The 18,070-nt window shown below is 41.8% G+C and overlaps 1 protein-coding gene across 1 annotated transcript; it reads left to right on the forward strand.

Moving 5' to 3' along the window:
* Positions 1-1,956: 1,956 nt before the first annotated feature.
* On the forward strand, positions 1,957-17,971 carry golga3 (golgin A3). The gene is made up of 24 exons (XM_070963579.1): positions 1,957-2,014; positions 3,157-3,451; positions 5,530-5,811; positions 6,936-7,048; positions 7,251-7,960; positions 8,141-8,249; positions 8,599-8,905; positions 9,046-9,248; positions 9,349-9,486; positions 9,664-9,825; positions 9,931-10,299; positions 10,552-10,629; positions 11,369-11,632; positions 11,753-11,847; positions 12,238-12,454; positions 12,915-13,058; positions 13,158-13,355; positions 13,511-13,627; positions 13,886-14,025; positions 14,153-14,285; positions 14,621-14,743; positions 14,909-15,073; positions 15,665-15,831; positions 15,976-17,971. Exons 2-24 carry the CDS (start codon positions 3,283-3,285, stop codon positions 16,166-16,168), a joined length of 4,596 nt encoding a protein of 1,531 aa, XP_070819680.1. The 5' UTR covers positions 1,957-2,014; positions 3,157-3,282; the 3' UTR covers positions 16,169-17,971.
* The last annotated feature ends 99 nt before the right edge of the window (positions 17,972-18,070 follow it).

An 18,070-nucleotide genomic window follows, 5' to 3' on the forward strand; every position in this document is an offset into this window, starting at 1 on the left:
TCCATAAATGTGATTAGTGCAATAATAAGTCAATGAATTAATATAATTAATTATTTCGTTTTTTTCCCCCCTGAATTCTAGTCTAAAGAAATTAAAGACATTACATGTAGTCATTGTTACACAATAATTTGTAAAGACTTATTACCTGTTTCTATTTGGTATGGAGTCTCGTTTTCAAATCTCTTTTTTCAACTATGACAGAATTTGTGTCTGTGTTTGAAACACCCCCTGATTGATTGATTTTCTTTTAAAATAACCAAAAGTAAATGTGCGCCTTGTTTGTGGTTGGTTTCATAATATTACATCAGCTTTAGAGTCTGAGCTACTTCATTTTGGTGAGTTCTTCAATAGTCATAGCCGACACTCACACTGAATTAATGAAAGTAAAGAAACCACGGGAATGCCTGCATAGTGTCTGATTGGCCAGCCTATTACAATATCCCGATGCTTACGTCTTTCAGAGAGTACCAAATCTCAGGGACTCGGCTGCTAGATCTTATTTTCCCACACTTAAACAAAATGACATCAAAGACGGTAATTAATTATGGTGGATCCACGCTGTTAGATTTTATTCCAAAGTGCCACTCCCTCTCTCAAGATCTCAGATAGGCATCAAGACATCTTAACAAAGTACTTCTCCCAAGATGGTTTAGCGTCTTTCATGTTATTCAAATGGCTTATGTTTTGGGTTGCAGAAAAACGAAACGATTGTGTTGAAAATTGGAGAGGTCTGTGTTACGTTTCCAGCCAAATCCCTCTGTCTCATGCACGAGACAGTGTCATTCTTGATAGTACCACTAGATGGAACCAAAATAAGACAGTTTGGAATCCTACACAGGGACTTTAAATTAGTCCTTTTTTCCCCCTAAAATATTAGACCGCTTCAAAAAACCTGTTGATTTCAACTTTAGCTTCATACTTTTCTTTGCTCAAAAATATTAAGTGGGTCCCCCTAGTCTTTGTCATTTGCCTGGAGACTTGGATGTAATATGCCTAACATTTCACACCTCACACATGGATCGCTGTTTCTTGCCCGCAGGTGTCTGACAGTGGGAGCGCTGCTGAGGGTCCCTACACTGGATGATGGCCATTAATACCTCGTGCCTGTGCCAAGGGGTCTGTGATCTGCATAGCAGACAGCCATCCTTGGTGTCTTGTTAATGTAGCGTGTACTCAGTTCAGTTCAGTTCAGTTCAGTTCAGAGTATTAAGGTTGCTTTTTACACAAATGAACATAAAAAAAGAATTTTGCATGAACATCCAAGAGCGGAGAGCATTTATGTATTACAAATGGCGGTCTAATGTTAGCATACACACAATGTGAGTTGGGGGAAAAAAAAATATGGAAAGCTACGAGATGTTAGTATTTTTACAGGTAGTAGCAGTGCGGCACTTGTAGAACACAGAGAACCAACATGCAGCCCGCAGAGTAATGATGTGATTTTAGAGTGCATATGATTCAACGCCTATGGGCGACGATGGTAGATATTTTAAATAAAACGCCAATACAAATCTTAAATCAAATCTCATTACACTGAGCAGTGGCATTGTAATGATATGCGTACTAATGCTATCCATGCATTCTGTGCAACATATGGCGGCGGGCACTAACGGGGATCGGCAGCTTATACAGGCACTTATGGTAGCGTCCGCAGCTGCAGGTTAGCTGCAGGATGCCACAGCAGAAAAGTAGGGCGCAGCTCTTTTGCCACAAGAGTGAATCGCTGTACCACATCCGACAGATCTACCACAAGTGTTGTCCGTTCCATATTACAGCTCGTGTAATAAATCTATCTTTGGCATGCGCGTTTGTAATGTAATAATCTCACAGAATCATCAGAATAAATGTATAGCTCTTTGTATTTTAAAACGTTGTGAGTGCACACTGCAGGCGCCCTGTTGTCTGACAAGCTTTACTTGTTCTTCCAGATGTGTAGGCGCACTCTGTTTCCAGTCGGACACAAAAGGGACGGAAACCAAACAGCCACGTAGTGAAAGGCGAAGCTCGCAAAGAGGTGAGCATTTACTGTCCTTTGAAACATTTACCGAAATTGTCATTTTATAATTCACAAATGGGGGTTGTAACGTACTTCCGCGACAGAGGGCAATTCGTTGTATTATAGAAAGTATTTGAGAAATTGCTCATGTACGCTGGCGCTGGCTATCCTAGCTCGCGAGTTAGCAAATTTAGCTTGACAGGTCCCGTCGTAAACACATCTAGCTAACGTTAGCTGTCTCGCTAGCATCGAGAGCTAGTTTTATCCGCCTAACTTTGAGTCTGTCCTCCTTGTCATTAGCCAGTAGAGCCCAACTAAACCCATTCAGCGCATGAGGGCAACATAACAGCCTGCACGTTTTCGTTTATCAATGACTGACTCGTTGTCATGTCTTTGAACTGATGACTCCAGCTAACGTTAACTAACCGACGCAGCCTCCGAGTCAAAGGTTATCATTTCACAGCTAAAGCGACAGCGTGCAATAATTGTGTCACTTCAAACATGCTGAAGTTTTGAATGAATAGTGACGCTTTAAACCGACAGCTGCACTCTTAATACATACTGAACCTAATGCCAGATTTTGAAATTCATACATGCAAGCCGGGCCTTGCCTGTCCACAAATGACAGCATGGCTTATGTTTTTTTTTATTATTATTAAACGTGAGTCAGGAGCAGCTGCTGCTTGTGTCACAACAGAATTGATATTTCCCACAATCTGACGTAAGCTAAAGTATGACAGCTGAAAGGCTTGAGTTTAAATGTGTTTGCAGGATGATGCGGTTTAACGTTGTTTGTCTAATCAAAAGATTGTACAGAGCCGATAAAATGCAAACACACACAAATGACGCTTTGAGCTTGTCATGTTTGTCAACGGTGTTTGTCCTATCTGTTTCTCTGTGTAAAAGTAAAGATGTTCAACGTGTGTTACTAGTTTATCTATAATTAACGCGGCACAATCTACTTAACTGCCAAGTCAGCTCGTTAACCTTTGACTTCAGCTTATGTTCAAATTAAAGCACCCTTTGTTGTATAACCTCATTACTGTCTATACAGATCACCCCGAGGAGCTACAATTTGTTCTGTGATGTATGTTTCTACAATGTGTCACATTCTCCAAACAAGAGCTGCACATGTTAAACTTGACGTTTTCTCTCTTCAGTGTTGTCTGTGTTCAGAAGTGTTCCTGGATGCTGACACGCTGCCCGCTATCCTGCCTCCTAAGAAGATGGTTTTGTGAGATCTTCTTCTAAAGTCACACCAGCAGTATTGACTGTTCAGTTTCTTCATGGAAATGGATAGTAACGAATCAGAAGCAGCTCATATGGAGCACACTTACAAAGAAGCCCATGTTATAAAATCCAAAGAGGCTGAAGCTCATCCTGTGGAGGATGAACCACAATTGAGACAACAAGGGCTGGAGAACATGCAAATCATGAAAGGGGATATTCACAATGGTGAGTACTGGTTCTGTCTCAATATGAAACGATAATGTTTCATTGGATATAAGGGTATGTGCTGAAATCATGCCTTAATGTGTCATCACCACCCTTGCTACTCCTGAGTGGTGAAATGAACCAAAAAGTGGCTGCTATGAATTGGTAGAGCTGTAATCTGTGGACAGAAAAACAAACTAAACTAATGAACATCTCTAGGAAAAAAATGTCCATTTGAATATGCAGTGATTCCTATGCCAAGATTGAGTTTTATGACACACGTGTGTATATGTAGCCCAACATCAGGGAAATAATGTTCCAGTGCACAAGGCTTGTAGACTTGTAGGCTTCTTATTAAATCTTTCATTAATAGCAAACATGTGTTTGGGTAGGTCATGTTACAGAGCCCTTTTGAAAGTATTGCTTTTGTGTTCAGCCTGTTCTGCTCTGCAAAGTTCTGTCCACTTCGAGGATATTACTGGTATCTCTTTTATCTAACATTCGTATCCTGCCATGCATGACCTGTTTCAGTAGCTATTACAAGGCCCGAGGCCTGCCCCCTCTCCATGTTACACGGCTCTTTGGACTAATGTGTTAAATAGCTGAACTGAATTCTAATTAGTTATCATCAGGGGGACACCATGCTCACAGTCTGCAGTGGTTAAGCTTTCGGAGAAGGAAAAGTAGGGCAATATGAAAAAGTTTTGTTTTTTTTTTTTAAATGGTCAAAACCAAAGAAGCAGAGACAAAGATATCCTAACTGGTACAAAGATTATTTGACGCAGACTTGACAAAGCTCCCCGAGAACCATGATGGAAATGTTTTTACAGGCTGAACAGAACTCGTCTTGACTGCTGTGTGGGCTTAATTTTCAGTTGTGGGCAGTTCATTTCAATAGAGTCAATCAATCAACCAAACATTATATAGCATCTTTCAAACAAATCAAATGCTATTCAAAGAGCTTTACAAGCAATTAACAAAATGTAGGATGTTAAAAATTGATTGGGAGGTTAATGAAGACCAAAACAACCAAAAAAGCAAAGAGTTAATTTAATAAGACAACAATGAAATGGGTAGTTAAGATAAGAAAAGGTGTTACAAGCAGTAAAAATAACGATGAAAATAAAAGTATGAAATGTTGCACAAAGTACATCGATTATAGTGAAACTGTGAATTGTTTATAAAATAAAAAAGCATAATATAAATAATGATCAACAGTAAAATGTTGCTAGAATAAAGTAGAATAAAATAAACGATAATGATAATACAAAATAAAATAAATAAATAAATATAAATATAAATATAAATATATATATATATATATATATATATATATATATATATATATATATATATATATATATATATATATATATATATATATATATATATAAAAAAAATAAAGCCATAACATTTTTAAATGCTACTTAAAAGCCACACTAAGTATGACTACATGTTGGATTGTTAGTTGTAGTATTGATTTGTATTTGTTGAATATTGTACAATTTGTATTTGGGTAAAACATCCTTAGATATTATTTATGGAGATTAAAATCTCAGTGAAAATTTCAACATATGTGCTACGTCAGGACTGTGAGGGTGTGGTTTGATCAGATTTGTTTGACAGTGGCCTGCAACATAAGCAAACCACGACTGTCAACAGATTTTAATTAAACTGTTGCTCAGTTCTTATTGCTACACAGACATGTGTCACCACCTTTTCCCAGTTGAGCCCTTCTCACTTCAAACCAGTGAGGAGAGCACAGACAGAAAAATAACCTGAATTTTTGTACAGTGTCTTTTTGTTTGACCTAATCTCCCATAGGCTGAAGCTGATAGAGAAAATAGGTTTTAGGTGCATTTGAATGTGATTGCATTGCAAGATGAGCCGGATTGTGCCACTTGATACAAGAGCGGGTGCAGCTAAAGGGATGCTTCAGTAGCCACAGGCTGCATGAATGTTTGATTTAAGCTTTTATAGCTTTACAAAATCACCAGCTTGCTCAGTGGAATAACTTTCACTTTGCAGTCTAGTTCACAAGAACTTATCATGACTAATTGTTACATTCCTCGGGGCTTCCCCCCCCCTTTCTCTTTCAGGTCCTGTCAGTTCAGATGCGATGCCAAATGGAGATGGACTGGCAGAAGGCTTCGGTCCCGCAGGAAATACCCATATAAACGGGTCCCTGCCTCCAACAGCCCCTCCCCAGAGCACCAGCTCCCCTGTCAACCCCCAGACCCACGAGCCCTCCCCAGGTGTGGCTTCTTATCCACCCATGATGCTAGAGAAGTCTGAGGGGGCTAGTGCTGAGGTCACGGTTCACACGGGTGATTCATTGCAGTCGCTCAGACTCAGTATGCCTATGCAGGAGACTGAATTGTGTAAGCATAAACTCGTGTGCAGTGAATGCCTCCTCTATACCCCCTTATATTTTAACCTCATTTTGTTGTGGGTTGTTGTGCTTTTTTGGCTCATATCTGCATCCTCTCCTTGTCTGTGTATTATCTGAACAGAAGGATTGAGTGGGATTCTTTAATTGTTAGAGTCTACCCCCTTTCTGCAACTTGTAGGCATCTGATTGCTTGATTAGAATTTGTTGTGTGGGTGCTTCATGTGGAACGCTGTTTGGACTAATGGCCGCGCTTTGGAACTAATCCTTCTATTATGTTATGTTTTTGGTGGTACTTTAATGTCAGGCACAGTTGCCTTGTTCACAGTTACCAAATGTAATATTTTTAGGCTTGGCACGAACTGTGGTGATTTTGTTTGGCTTCACATTGGAACACCCACACAGAACATGAACATGACTGATCGGTAACGCTTTATATTAAGGTGCACATATTCACAATTAACTAGATGCTTATTAGCATGCATATTTGTCACATATTGGCTCTTTATGAGTCGTTAGAAAGCATTTATTCTGTGGGGCTGAGGTGTTAGGGTTATTAAGGGTTGGGTTATTAAGATCGTAATTCATGTACAGCAAAGTACTTGCTGTCAATAATCACTAATGCAGACTAAGACATTAATAAGTGCCTCATAATGACTAATAAAGAGTAAATATGCATGCTAATTAGGACCTTAACATAAGGTGTTACCATCTTATCTAATGTATACCTGTTTAATGCCTGAGACATGACTGAGTTAAAGTTCTTCTTCATAAACTAACTACACAAATAGAAACAGTGATACAGCATGGAACACTCTTCATATATCTGTGTGTGTGCGTGTGTGCGTGTGTGTGCGTGTGTGTGTGTGTGTGTGTGTGTGTGTGTGTGTGTGTGTGTCATGTGTTTGAGGACAGGATTCCGGACAGCTGCACTCTTGACCATGCAGTATACAACCAACATAATACAATCATTGAATCAGTGATGCAACATACAGCTCATTGCAAGGATTCAATTTTGTCATTAATCAGTTGTTGTGTAAATGAGGTGGTGTAGTTGTGCAGTATGTGATGAGAGGGAACATCACTCTTTTTGGCCTAATGTTCTTTTCCCTTTAGCCACCCAGAAGCCATCATTGGAGATGGAGAATGAGGAGAAGATTCGCCTGGAAGCTCGCCGGCGTCTGGAGGAGCAACTCAAACAGTACAGAGTGCAGAGACATAAGGAGAGGGTGAGTGAATGGAGGAGCTGTCAGTTTCCTTTCAACTCTTTTTCTATTTGCCTTTGAGTGAGTGCTTTATATTTGTGTATATGTTCCTTAGAGTTTCTGTCACCACTATTCCTAAATTAATACATTATACTGTGTGTTTCAAGCTAGGCAGCCTCATATCACATTTTGTCCCATAGTTTATTTCTTTGGTACCTGTTTCTAGTCTCACCGCACCACCCCCAAGAACAGGCCATTCAGCACCCTGGATCCAGAGCTCATGCTGCATCCCGAGGCTCTGCCCAGGGCCAACACTGTTGCCATGACCAAGGAGTATTCCTTCCTGAGGACCAGTGTCCCCCGTGGTCCCAAACTGGGTAGCTTGGGAATTCCCCCTTCCAAGGAGAGAAAGTCCAGATCACCCCGCCCGAGCAAGATCCACTCCTTGGCTGACTACAAGTCTCCTGAGAATGATGGTGGAGGTGGAGTAAGAACAACAGACAACACCATGAGCTCCCTCCAGTCCACCATTAGCTCAGTGTCCACTTTGTCTGAGGTCAGTGTGATGTCCGAGGGCAGCACCTGTGAGACAGAGGCACAGTCTGGTGCTTCGCTCCAAGTCCCAGACAATGTATCAGAAATTGACGGCAGCGAATCAGGAACGAGGCCAGGGAACGACGGCAACGACAGCGACAGCTCGTCTTACAGCAGCGTGTCTACCAGAGGGACATATGGTATGCTCTCTGCTGCAGTGGAAAGGCAGCGGGGGTCATACACAGTGGAGGGGAGGGAGATTGCCCCAGAAGCCATGGGTCAGTTCCCCTCCCTGCAGGAGGTGCTGCAGGCAGCCAGTGAAGAGCAGCACCTGCTGGAGCTGGAGCAGGAGAGAGAAGGGACAGCGGAGCCTCGCAGCCGCAGGGACAGTTTCTCCAGCAGGTATTTATCATTTAGCATTTTTTGACCTTAACGCTGTGATTTCTGCCAAATATAAGCATATATTACGTTACATTACGAGATACTGCTTGGTGAGAACTGCAGTTCCTCACCTTGAACTTGGTGCTTACAAATGTTAATTACCAATTATTTGAGCACTAATGTTGTTTTCATTTGTTTCAGTGTTTCTTTGGAGAGTTCAGTGATGGGCCACGATGAAATGCTGCAGGTGCTGAAAGAGAAAATGAGGCTGGAGGGTCAGCTGGAATCTTTGTCATCTGAGGCCAATCAGGTAATGTAACACACCGATTCTGTACTCTGATTATCTGTTTCTTCTGCACCAATCACCCATCCATACACATTCTATACAGGAGTGGACAAAATAACAGAAACAATGAAAATCAACAATACAGCACCATTACACACTACATCCTCAAAAAAATAGAGTTGAATCATCAATTTGACCCTTGAACATTTACTTATATTGACTGGCCAGCGAACAAAGCCATGTCATGTATCACAACATTCAAAAATATTCAATTTAGCTTCATGACTTAGCGGGCCAGGCCACCCAGATGACACTATTGGAAACACAAAGAGTAATTGGGCACAAGTGCTGACTGTACTGTCCTGTCCTCCAGGCTCTCAAAGAGAAGACAGAGCTTCAGGCCCAGCTCGCTTCAGTGAATGCTCAGCTGCAGGCTAAGAAAGAGGAGGCTCAGTTCAGCCAGGAGAAGCAGAGCGCCCTCACCACGGAGGTTGGCACACTGCGACAAAGCTGCAGCCAGCTAGAGAAGGCCATGGTGGAGCTTCAGGGCAGTCTGGAGAGTAAGAATGCTAGTCTGGCTTCTCTAAGCAATGACCTGAAAGTGGCTGAAGACCAATACAACAGGCTCATGGGAAAGGTTGAGGAGATGCAAAACACTGTAGCCTCGAGAGACAATACAGGTGAGTGATGGAGACCCATAGAGCTAAGTGTAGCTCTAATTGTAATGAACTGTCCAATATGGTGTTGGAGAACACTCAGACTACTGGTTTTTATGTCCGCTCATGATTGAATGAGATGTTTTGGTCTCACACTTTTGTAGTTCAGGAGTTGCGCCTGCAAATGACTGGTCTGCAGAGCCAACTTCAGCAGGTCCAGCTGGAGCGCAGCACCCTGCAGAGCCGAATGAAGACGTCCCAGGCTGAAATTGACTCACTCCAGCAGGTCCGACAGTGGTACCAGCAGCAGCTAGCACTGGCCCAGGAGGCAAAAGTACGACTGCAGAGTGAAATGGCCAACATGCAGGTAAGGTTGATGCTATAATGCGGTTGGTTTTTCATCATGGCCTAACATTTGTCAGACAAGAGTTGACATGACACTAGTATTGTTTTTGTTCCTCTCCCAGGCTGGACAGATGACTCAGATTGGTGTTGTGGAACATCTGAAGCTGGAGAATGTGACGCTGTCCCACCAACTCACTGAGACCCAGCACCGCTCTATCAAAGACAAAGAACGTATTGCTGTTCAGCTGCAAAGCATTGAGGTATACTCTCCAACGTCCCATATCAAATAACCCATACCTCAAGGTTATTATTCAGTCAAGGACCTTAGATTTGACCGGAACAAAATGTATTTGATTGTTTGATAACTGTTTCTTAGCTTTTGAATAATATTATTTCAAGCAATCTTTGTGTATACCCTTTTACTGTCTGTGACTTAGGCGGACATGCTGACGCAGGAAGCTAATTACAAGCAGATCCAGGATGCAAAGACCATGGTGGAAGATGATCTGCAGCACAAACTGGAGGAGTTTGAGGAAGAGCGAGATCGCTTATTGAAACTGGCCAACACAGCCAGCACCCTGGAAAGAGAACTAGAGCAGGTAGTCATGTCAGTTGTAACAGTAATTAGTTTTCCACCTTGTGTGGCCACTAAAATTCTTACTGTGTTCTGCTCTAAACTGCCTTTCACACTCTGTGCCACATAGGTGAGGTTGACCCTTTCCCAGAAAGATGTGCAGCTGCAGTCACTCCAGAAAGAGCATCTGGAGCTGATGCGCCAGCTGACCACCACTCAGGAGAACCTGCACACCAAAGAGCAGTCCATCAACCAGCTAGAGGCTCGCTACCTGGAGCTTGAGGCCCAGCTGGCCGAGCTGCAAACAGAGAGCAATGCCAAGGACGACAACATCCAGTACCTGCAGAACGAGAAGATTGTCCTGGAGGTAGCGCTGCAGGCAGCCCGGGCTGACAAGAGCCAACTTGACGAGGGCGCCGAACGGCTCGGAGAGGATGTTCTGGTGGCTTCAGATGTCTTGGATCAGCTAAGACAGGATGTCCAGGTCAAAGCCAATCAGGTATGGGAATAGTAGAAAAAGTGTGATTAAGTATCACATCTAGCTTTGAAATTCCGTTGTGGATATCATTATATTCCCAGCTACCGCTGCAGTGACACTTTGAGTTAGATATGTTATAGTTAAATGCTTTCTCATGGTGAGCAGCAATTCCTTTGGCTATAAAGCATTGTAGGAATTGCTGAGCTGCTAGTGGCTTAGTTTGACTCAACCTTGCACTTCATTTTGTTCAGTTTTTCTTTTGCTTTGTTACAGATTGAAACTCTTCAACAGGAAAATAGTTTGCTGAAGAAGCAAGCTCAGAAACTGAAGGAGCAGTTCCAGCAGCAAAAGGTAAGCCGTCTTCTTTGCTCTTACGTTGGACCACGTAGTGCTCTCTCTGCTGGTAGAAGGCAGGTAGAAGTTTAGTCTGCGTAGACTTTGCACACATTTATATTGCACCCTCTTGTCAGGAATCTACCAGCTGGCTTAAGCTGATGCTGTCGTGGGAGGATGTATTGTAGAGCCAGATGGCTGTTGTCTCAGAAGAGTGCTGGTTGACACGCCTCAGCGGACTGAGCAGTGGTAGATGCTGTTCATTCTGCATTGACAGGCTGTCATAAAGAGGGTGGACGTTACTGACAGAATGACAGAAATGTGAATTGTATTCGATTTCTTTCAAGACTTGAGTTTTTGTATACCCTTCAGACTCGCACATTGGCTTCCATCTTCATCCATCAAATTGTATGGGGACTGCTCTCAGCAATCCATGAAAAGCAAACTACTTAACCGTTGGTGGTTAAAAAGAAGTTTGGCTGTATTATCAACAAACTAATACTGTATGTCTCTTGACTGCTTCTATAGTAAATACATAAACGGTGTGTGAGGTATTGTAGCACGACAGATGAACTACATTAGAGTACAGGATACTGGGAAACAGTTACATCCTCAGTTTTGAAAATGCTACTTCCATTTTTGGTTTGCAGAAAAGTGACAAAATGTAATCTCCAGTATTTTATAAAAAGTCTTTTGCCCGCTGTCTCAGTGGAGACAAGTATGAGCCACACTAACATTAGTGTTATTGACTTTCCAGGTGATGGTGGAAGCCTACCGTCGGGACGCCAGCTCCAAAGACCAGCTGATCAGTGAGCTCAAGTCCACCAAAAAGCGTCTGTTGGCAGAGGTGAAGGACCTGAAGCAGGAGCTGCTGGGCGTTCAGGGGGAGAAGCAGAAGGTAGAGCTGGAGCAGGTTCGGCTGCAGAAGGAGGTGGTGAGAGTCCAGGAGCAGATGAGCAACATGGAGGCGCATCTGCAAGCCATTCAGACAGAGAGGGATCAACTAGAAACCCAGATCCAAGTAAGATTTCTGGTCAGATTTACTTCACAAAGTACTTCATTGTTTTGTTGTAGTATTAGCAGATATAAGTAAACTGTTCTAGTTGTAACATGAAGCAATCGTTTTTTTCTGTCACTTCAGTCTCTACAGTTTGATCAGAGCCAGCTAGCAGCTGTGACAGAAGAGAACGAAGGCCTGAGGAAACAGGTGGAGCAAATGGAGGGAGAAGCCAAAAAGTGAGTCATGTGCTGCAGAGAGGACAGGGGAGCTTGAATCATTTCCATAATAATGACTTGGACCATGATACATGCAGTATCTCTGCTGTGCTATTTATGAATACAAATTGAGGGCATTGCTTATACAATTCCTGATCTCCACATAGAATTATGAGTCAGTACATGTGATGTGAAAAATACATCCATCCACACAATTACACCGTATTTTACACCGTGATTTTAAAGATGTAGAGTCTGCGCACATGCGTCTTGTGTATGTATGTATGTATGTATGTATGTATGTATGTATGTATGTATGTATGTATGTATGTATGTACGGCCTGCTATCAGAACAACCTGATTTCTCCAAAGACATTTTTAACACCTGAATTTCCTATATGCATCAAATAGGGCCATCTCAGAGCAGAAGGTGCGCGTGAAGCGGCTGGGGACAGACTTGACCAGCGCTCAGAAAGAGATGAAGGCCAAACACAAGGCCTACGAGAATGCCGTAGGCATCCTGAGCAGGAGGCTCCAAGAGGCTCTGACAGACAAGGAGGCAGCTGAGGCAGAGCTAGTCAAACTCAAGGCCCAGGTTTCTGATGGGGGAAACAACCAGGCCTTACAGGTACTGTATAGACCTGCAAGACCTTCACAGTTCCTTAAAGCTACAACATATGTAGCTAAGCAGTCACACAGTATGAGCGTGACTCTTTCTAGACACTACAAACAGGAGGCCTGAGGTAGTAGGGACACAAAGCCTGTAGCACCTGTTTTTCTGGCCTGAATAAAACCAAAAGATGTTAGTCTTGCCACCTTCAAGCAAAACCGAAGAATAAGTCATATTTAGAATTTCTAGTTGAAGTTAACGAGTACTGTGTGCCAATAGCAAATAAGATAATACTAATACATAACAAATAAAACCATTGATTTATAGGATAGCCTGCATTCTGCCCACATGCTGGACTCGTATTTCTTTGCCATAAAGATATTTGTCATTTCAGTGTGAGTAATGCTGACTAACTGCTGTTGTCGAGTAAGGAAAATATGGTGTACACAGAAATACAGTGTGGTTTTTTGACATCCAGGAGAAGATTAAGGCTCTGCAGGCTGAGCTGCAGGCTGTGACCAACAGTAAGACCATGCTGGAGAAGGAGCTGCAGGAAGTGATTAACCTCACCTCCACAGAGCTGGAGGAATACCAGGAGAAGGTCCTGGAGCTTGAGGATGAGGTGAGCAATGATTAATGATTATTAATAATTGTTTCCTGTATTGTCATCACTCAGTTCATGCATGCTATTTTGTATTCATGACATGAATTGATTTCACAGCTTCAAGAGTCACGATGCTTCAAGAAGCGGATTCGAAAGTTAGAAGATGCCAACAAGAAGCTAGCACTTGAGCTGGAGCATGAGAAAGGGAAGTTGGCTGGATTGGCACAGTCCCACAATACACTGCGTGAGCATTCCAACATTTTGGAGTCTGCCTTAGCTAAGAGAGAGGCAGATCTTGTCCAGCTCAACTTACAGGTGAAAATTAGTTTGCATCTTAGAATGTTGATATATTTTTGGATTATCCTTGTGTTGTGTTTCGTTTGTGCCAAAATAGGAAAGTGTGGTTGACAAATGATGTACTTTTGAATTTCTTTAACAGATCATTGTGTTCCCTTTCATCGTTGTTTTAGGTTCAAGCTGTTCTGAAGCGTAAAGAGGAGGAGGACCAGCAAATGAGGCAGGTGGTACAAACTCTCCAACTTGCCCTGGAAAAAGAGAAAACCAAAGTGAAGGACCTGAAAGAACAGGTAGGAGCTCGAAGCCAAACATCAGGATGCACTGTGTTGTCCTTGTTTTCAAGTTGAAATGCCAACGACACAACATGTTCATTCAAATGATTCAAAGAGTCTGTAATTTAAATATGGTGAATAATATAGATGCTGCCACCTTGAAAATAGAAACCTGAATTGTTGCATAGCTTTTGTCTTGTTGCCACCAGTCTTTGGTCTGAAGCGCTGGCTCTCTTGGGGATATTTCGGGTTGTAATGATACAACGTGTCCTTTAGGTGGCAGCAGCAAAGGCTGAAGCAGCCCACAATAGACGACACTACAGGGCAGCCATGCTGGAGCTGTCAGAGATCAAGAAGGACCTGCAGGCAAAAGAGGACCTGGTCAAAGTTCTGCAGTCTGAATCCCACAAACTACAGTATGTGCATTTCCCTGATTAATAAATACAGTGACTTTTGGCACTTTTATCGAATATTGTGTTGCAAAATCTGTAGCAGTGATACATCTTACCACTCATTTATCATTGAATATGCCGTACTCTGCAGGGCTCAGGATGAGCAGCACGCTCAGGAGGTTTCCAGGTTCCAAGAGGAGCTGGCTGAGGCCCATTCACAGCTTCAGATCCTCCAGAAACAACTGAACGAGGAACTGGCCAAGCAGCCCCTCACTAACCAAGAGGTGAGGATTCTGAGCAAGGATTATACTGAAATATTTAGCTCATTATGACATTTTAATTAAACATATTGAGAAAGAGAAGCCATGATTACCTCCCTCTGATGTAATGGGCATGACGCAGTGCGTTTTTTTTAAATAGATAGGTTTTATTATCAACAAATATCAATTAGCCTGAATTATTATAAAACAACACTTTGACCATTTACTCTTTTACCATGCCCCTAGTGTTCAAAGGTTCCAGTTGTCTGAAATCAGTTTCGGTCTTAGTTTGACCTACCACTTGTTGTTGGAGAACAACTCTCTGTGGCACTGATGTCTAACACCGAACACTCATTCAGGTTGAGGACCTGAAGTGGGAGCTGGAGCAGCGGCAGAGGGAGATTGAGGCTCAGAGACAGCAGATGGAGATGATGGAGCAGTGTCACCACAGGGAGCTGGACAACCTACAGAGAGCTCTGCAGGCAAGTATTCATTTACATGTACAGTATGGACACAAATCTCCCAAGTATAAACAGAAATAACAGTTTGTTGTATTTACAGTATAAACAGTTTGTAGAGAGACGAAGGATGGAAGGAAGAATTTTTTTAAAGGGTTTATCACTAACAAAGATGCCTCTCTGTCTCAGAACATCAAGGTCGAGCTGGAGTCGGTGCAGGAGGAGCTGAGTAGCACCAGGAAGGACAAGTTTATGCTGCAGGCCAAAGTGGGTGAGCTGAGGAACAGCATGAAGACCGTCCTGTTGCAGAACCAGCAACTCAAACAGGAGCTCAAACAGAGCCGTCTACGGAAGGTACGGCACCTTATTTTTCTCTGTGAAAAGTTGGCTTCTGTGACAGTTGTAGTGTTTCTCCTCAAGCTTTCTAGCCACAGCACCTTTAAAGTTTGGGGGGACCACTAAATATGTGTATGTCTTTGTACTGCTTTATACAGCAACTTTTTTTGGTTGTGCAGTCAGATCGAGGTTGTATATATACACTGTATATATGAATGATAACTTTGGCCTACTCATATACTGGTCAGGCTCAAGTGTTGAGTCACTCTTTAATTGTCTTCTTTGGCATGAAGGCTTTCAGAAACGTAGAATATTTAAGACATACATATATTATTTTAATATGAATATTTATGTTTAAAAACAATAGAACTAAGGTCATTGAGAAACAGTATGTACTTTTTCATTTTTACATTGACGGCAGTGAACACTGGCTATGTTTTTACACAGCTGGCGTGAGACCATTAACTTCTATGAGTAATGCTTTTAAAGCCCCACCCTCTCTTTAGTAAGATTTTAAGGCCAGTGTCATGAGGATAATGCCAAGTAAGAAATGCCTGCTGAAGATAAGTGACTAAATCCATCTCTATAATGATGGTTTTGTTGGAGCAGCAGCGCATGGAGCTGAAGAGTGAGGGGAACCCATCCAACCCAGTGACGCCAGTTAAGATCCCAGACTGCCCAGTGCCTGCCACCTTGCTGGATGAGTTGCTGAAACCATCAACTTCTGTCAACAAGGAGCCCCTCAACAACCTGCACAACTGTCTACGGCAGCTCAAGTAAGCTTCGTGTTCTAACCAAAGGACTTGGTCAACATTATGAACGTACCTACAGAAAGCTTTCTGTCGTGTTGTGCTGGGCAGTCATCCAAAGAATACCAGAATACACGTAATGCTTTTTGTTTGTTTGTTTTTTTCTCTCAGAGAGGAGATGGACAGCCTCCAAAAGCAGATGGAGGAACACACAGTAACAGTACATGAGTCAATGAGCTCATGGACAAACACAGAGGAGGAACTGGTTCAACTGGGGCTTCAAAACAGCATCTCCACATCATCGACGCCGCTAAACAACATGGTGGTGGAAAATAACAATGAGGCAGAGCAGCAGCAATCATAACAGAAGAACTTTTCTCAGGCCAATAGAGGGAGAGTGGAGTTTTATCCACAAAGGCACTTTTTAGCCCCGTGTTCCCTTTCTCTTTTCTTAACAATTGCTGCCAACATTTGGCATTCTCCCATCAGCACAAAAGTGCTTTTGCAGAGTAATACTTTATATACCATAGCTTTTTTCTTTCCTCTTTATTTGACGGTTGTTTATATTTTTGTTATGCTATTGTCACATTTATTTATTTAGAGTTAAGGAATTACAACTTATCTGACAGCCTCTCCAAGAGGATTCCCCCTTCTTCAGTTTTGTTATCATAGACACAAACATGGTCTTGTTGTTAAACTGATCTGTGTGGCCAGTTTTCCCCCGTTCAGTCAGCAGTTTCCTCACTAAAATGTATTTAGTCATCATCCTCCTCGTAACATTAAACTGGTGGCTTTGATGCTGCTTAAAGAAGGCTGACATTACTTCATAAAGTGCTTTTGTTGACAGAAACAAACCCTGAGTCTGCACAGACTGGCTACCAACTGTTTTTCAATTTCTTTGTGCCTGTGTACGAGTGAAGTTGATCATCTACGGTTTAACTGATGTGGTTACACGTCCACACAGGATCCAAGCAGTTGATGAAACATCACTCCTTTTCATGATGAAGTTCAAATTCATGCACATTTGTGGTCAGGTTTTTTTTTTTGTTTGTTTGTTTTTTTTTGGTTATTGCCTCTTGGTAAATGCAGTGTTTCTTAATTTGTTTGTAACCATATCACATTGGGTTCCTAAACTCTAAAAACATTAATCTCAGTTATGTATGGAGGTGTTTTGTCTAGCATGGACAGCAGTAATGCAAATGCAAAAAAAAAAAAAGCCTTAAGCAATCTTCAATATGCTGTTTAGGACTAAGTTGGTTTGAATGAGCGTGTTTCCGCTTAGGGTGTGTGCAAGATGTAATATGTTATATTGTATATGTGTGCAATCCTTACTGAAGAATGGTTTATTGTAAAATAAGTGGGCCACATCAACAGACATTGCACACTAGATCAGAAGTTAACTGACTGAGAAAGTTTTAAGATGAAGCAGAAATGTTACTTCTTGTAACAGCAGGTGCAATCAGAAGTGTTCATTTTCTGTTACATTTGGTACATACTGTATTTACAAAAGATGACTACCCCCTAATCAGATATTATATTTGTTGTATGGCTGTTTCATGGGTAAGGGCATAAGTTAATTGTTTCCAGAGGTTAATATATAAATACACTTCATTTTTGTATGATTGTAAAGTCAGCATAATTGTTTAATAGTGTAATGAAGATGAAATACAAGATATCAAATGTAACCCATAAAGCTGATAGCAAGTCTAATGCAACTGCACTAAAACTTCAGTGTAGAGGGGTCAATGGATGGTACAGCAGCTTTCTGCATGCAACTGTGCTGCAGCTGCTGTGTTGGTGCTCATTCCCACACTAAAAAGCTTTTCTTGGATCACCATTGTATGCTTTTGGATTTCCAAAGGGACAATAAACAGTTTGAGGAGAATGCTTATTGAGGCAAATAAAAACAAATATATTGATAAACTGTGCTAGAAAATAATAATATTTTGGACTGTATCTTCCAAACTACCTTTCACTGTAACGTCAGGTAGTATGTAGTCACATTTGCTAGGGAACCTGCACTCAATTCATAAACCTTGCTGTATCTGCTTTTTTTGTTTGTTTGTTTGTTTGTTTTTCAAAGATTGGGATTGATTCATTCCTATGTTTTAACATTCGTGTTGGGAGATGTGATTGTATTTATCATAAAATTGCACTATTCATCTGTCATTACGGTTTGTGTGCATTCAGTGAATTTTGTCTGCAAAGACTTTATAAATACGTTCCAACTTCTGTCTTACGGCAAGACGTTGAAATCGGTATTTTG

This window comes from Chaetodon trifascialis, chromosome 6 (genome assembly GCF_039877785.1).
Source record: "Chaetodon trifascialis isolate fChaTrf1 chromosome 6, fChaTrf1.hap1, whole genome shotgun sequence".
NCBI lineage: Eukaryota > Metazoa > Chordata > Actinopteri > Chaetodontiformes > Chaetodontidae > Chaetodon > Chaetodon trifascialis.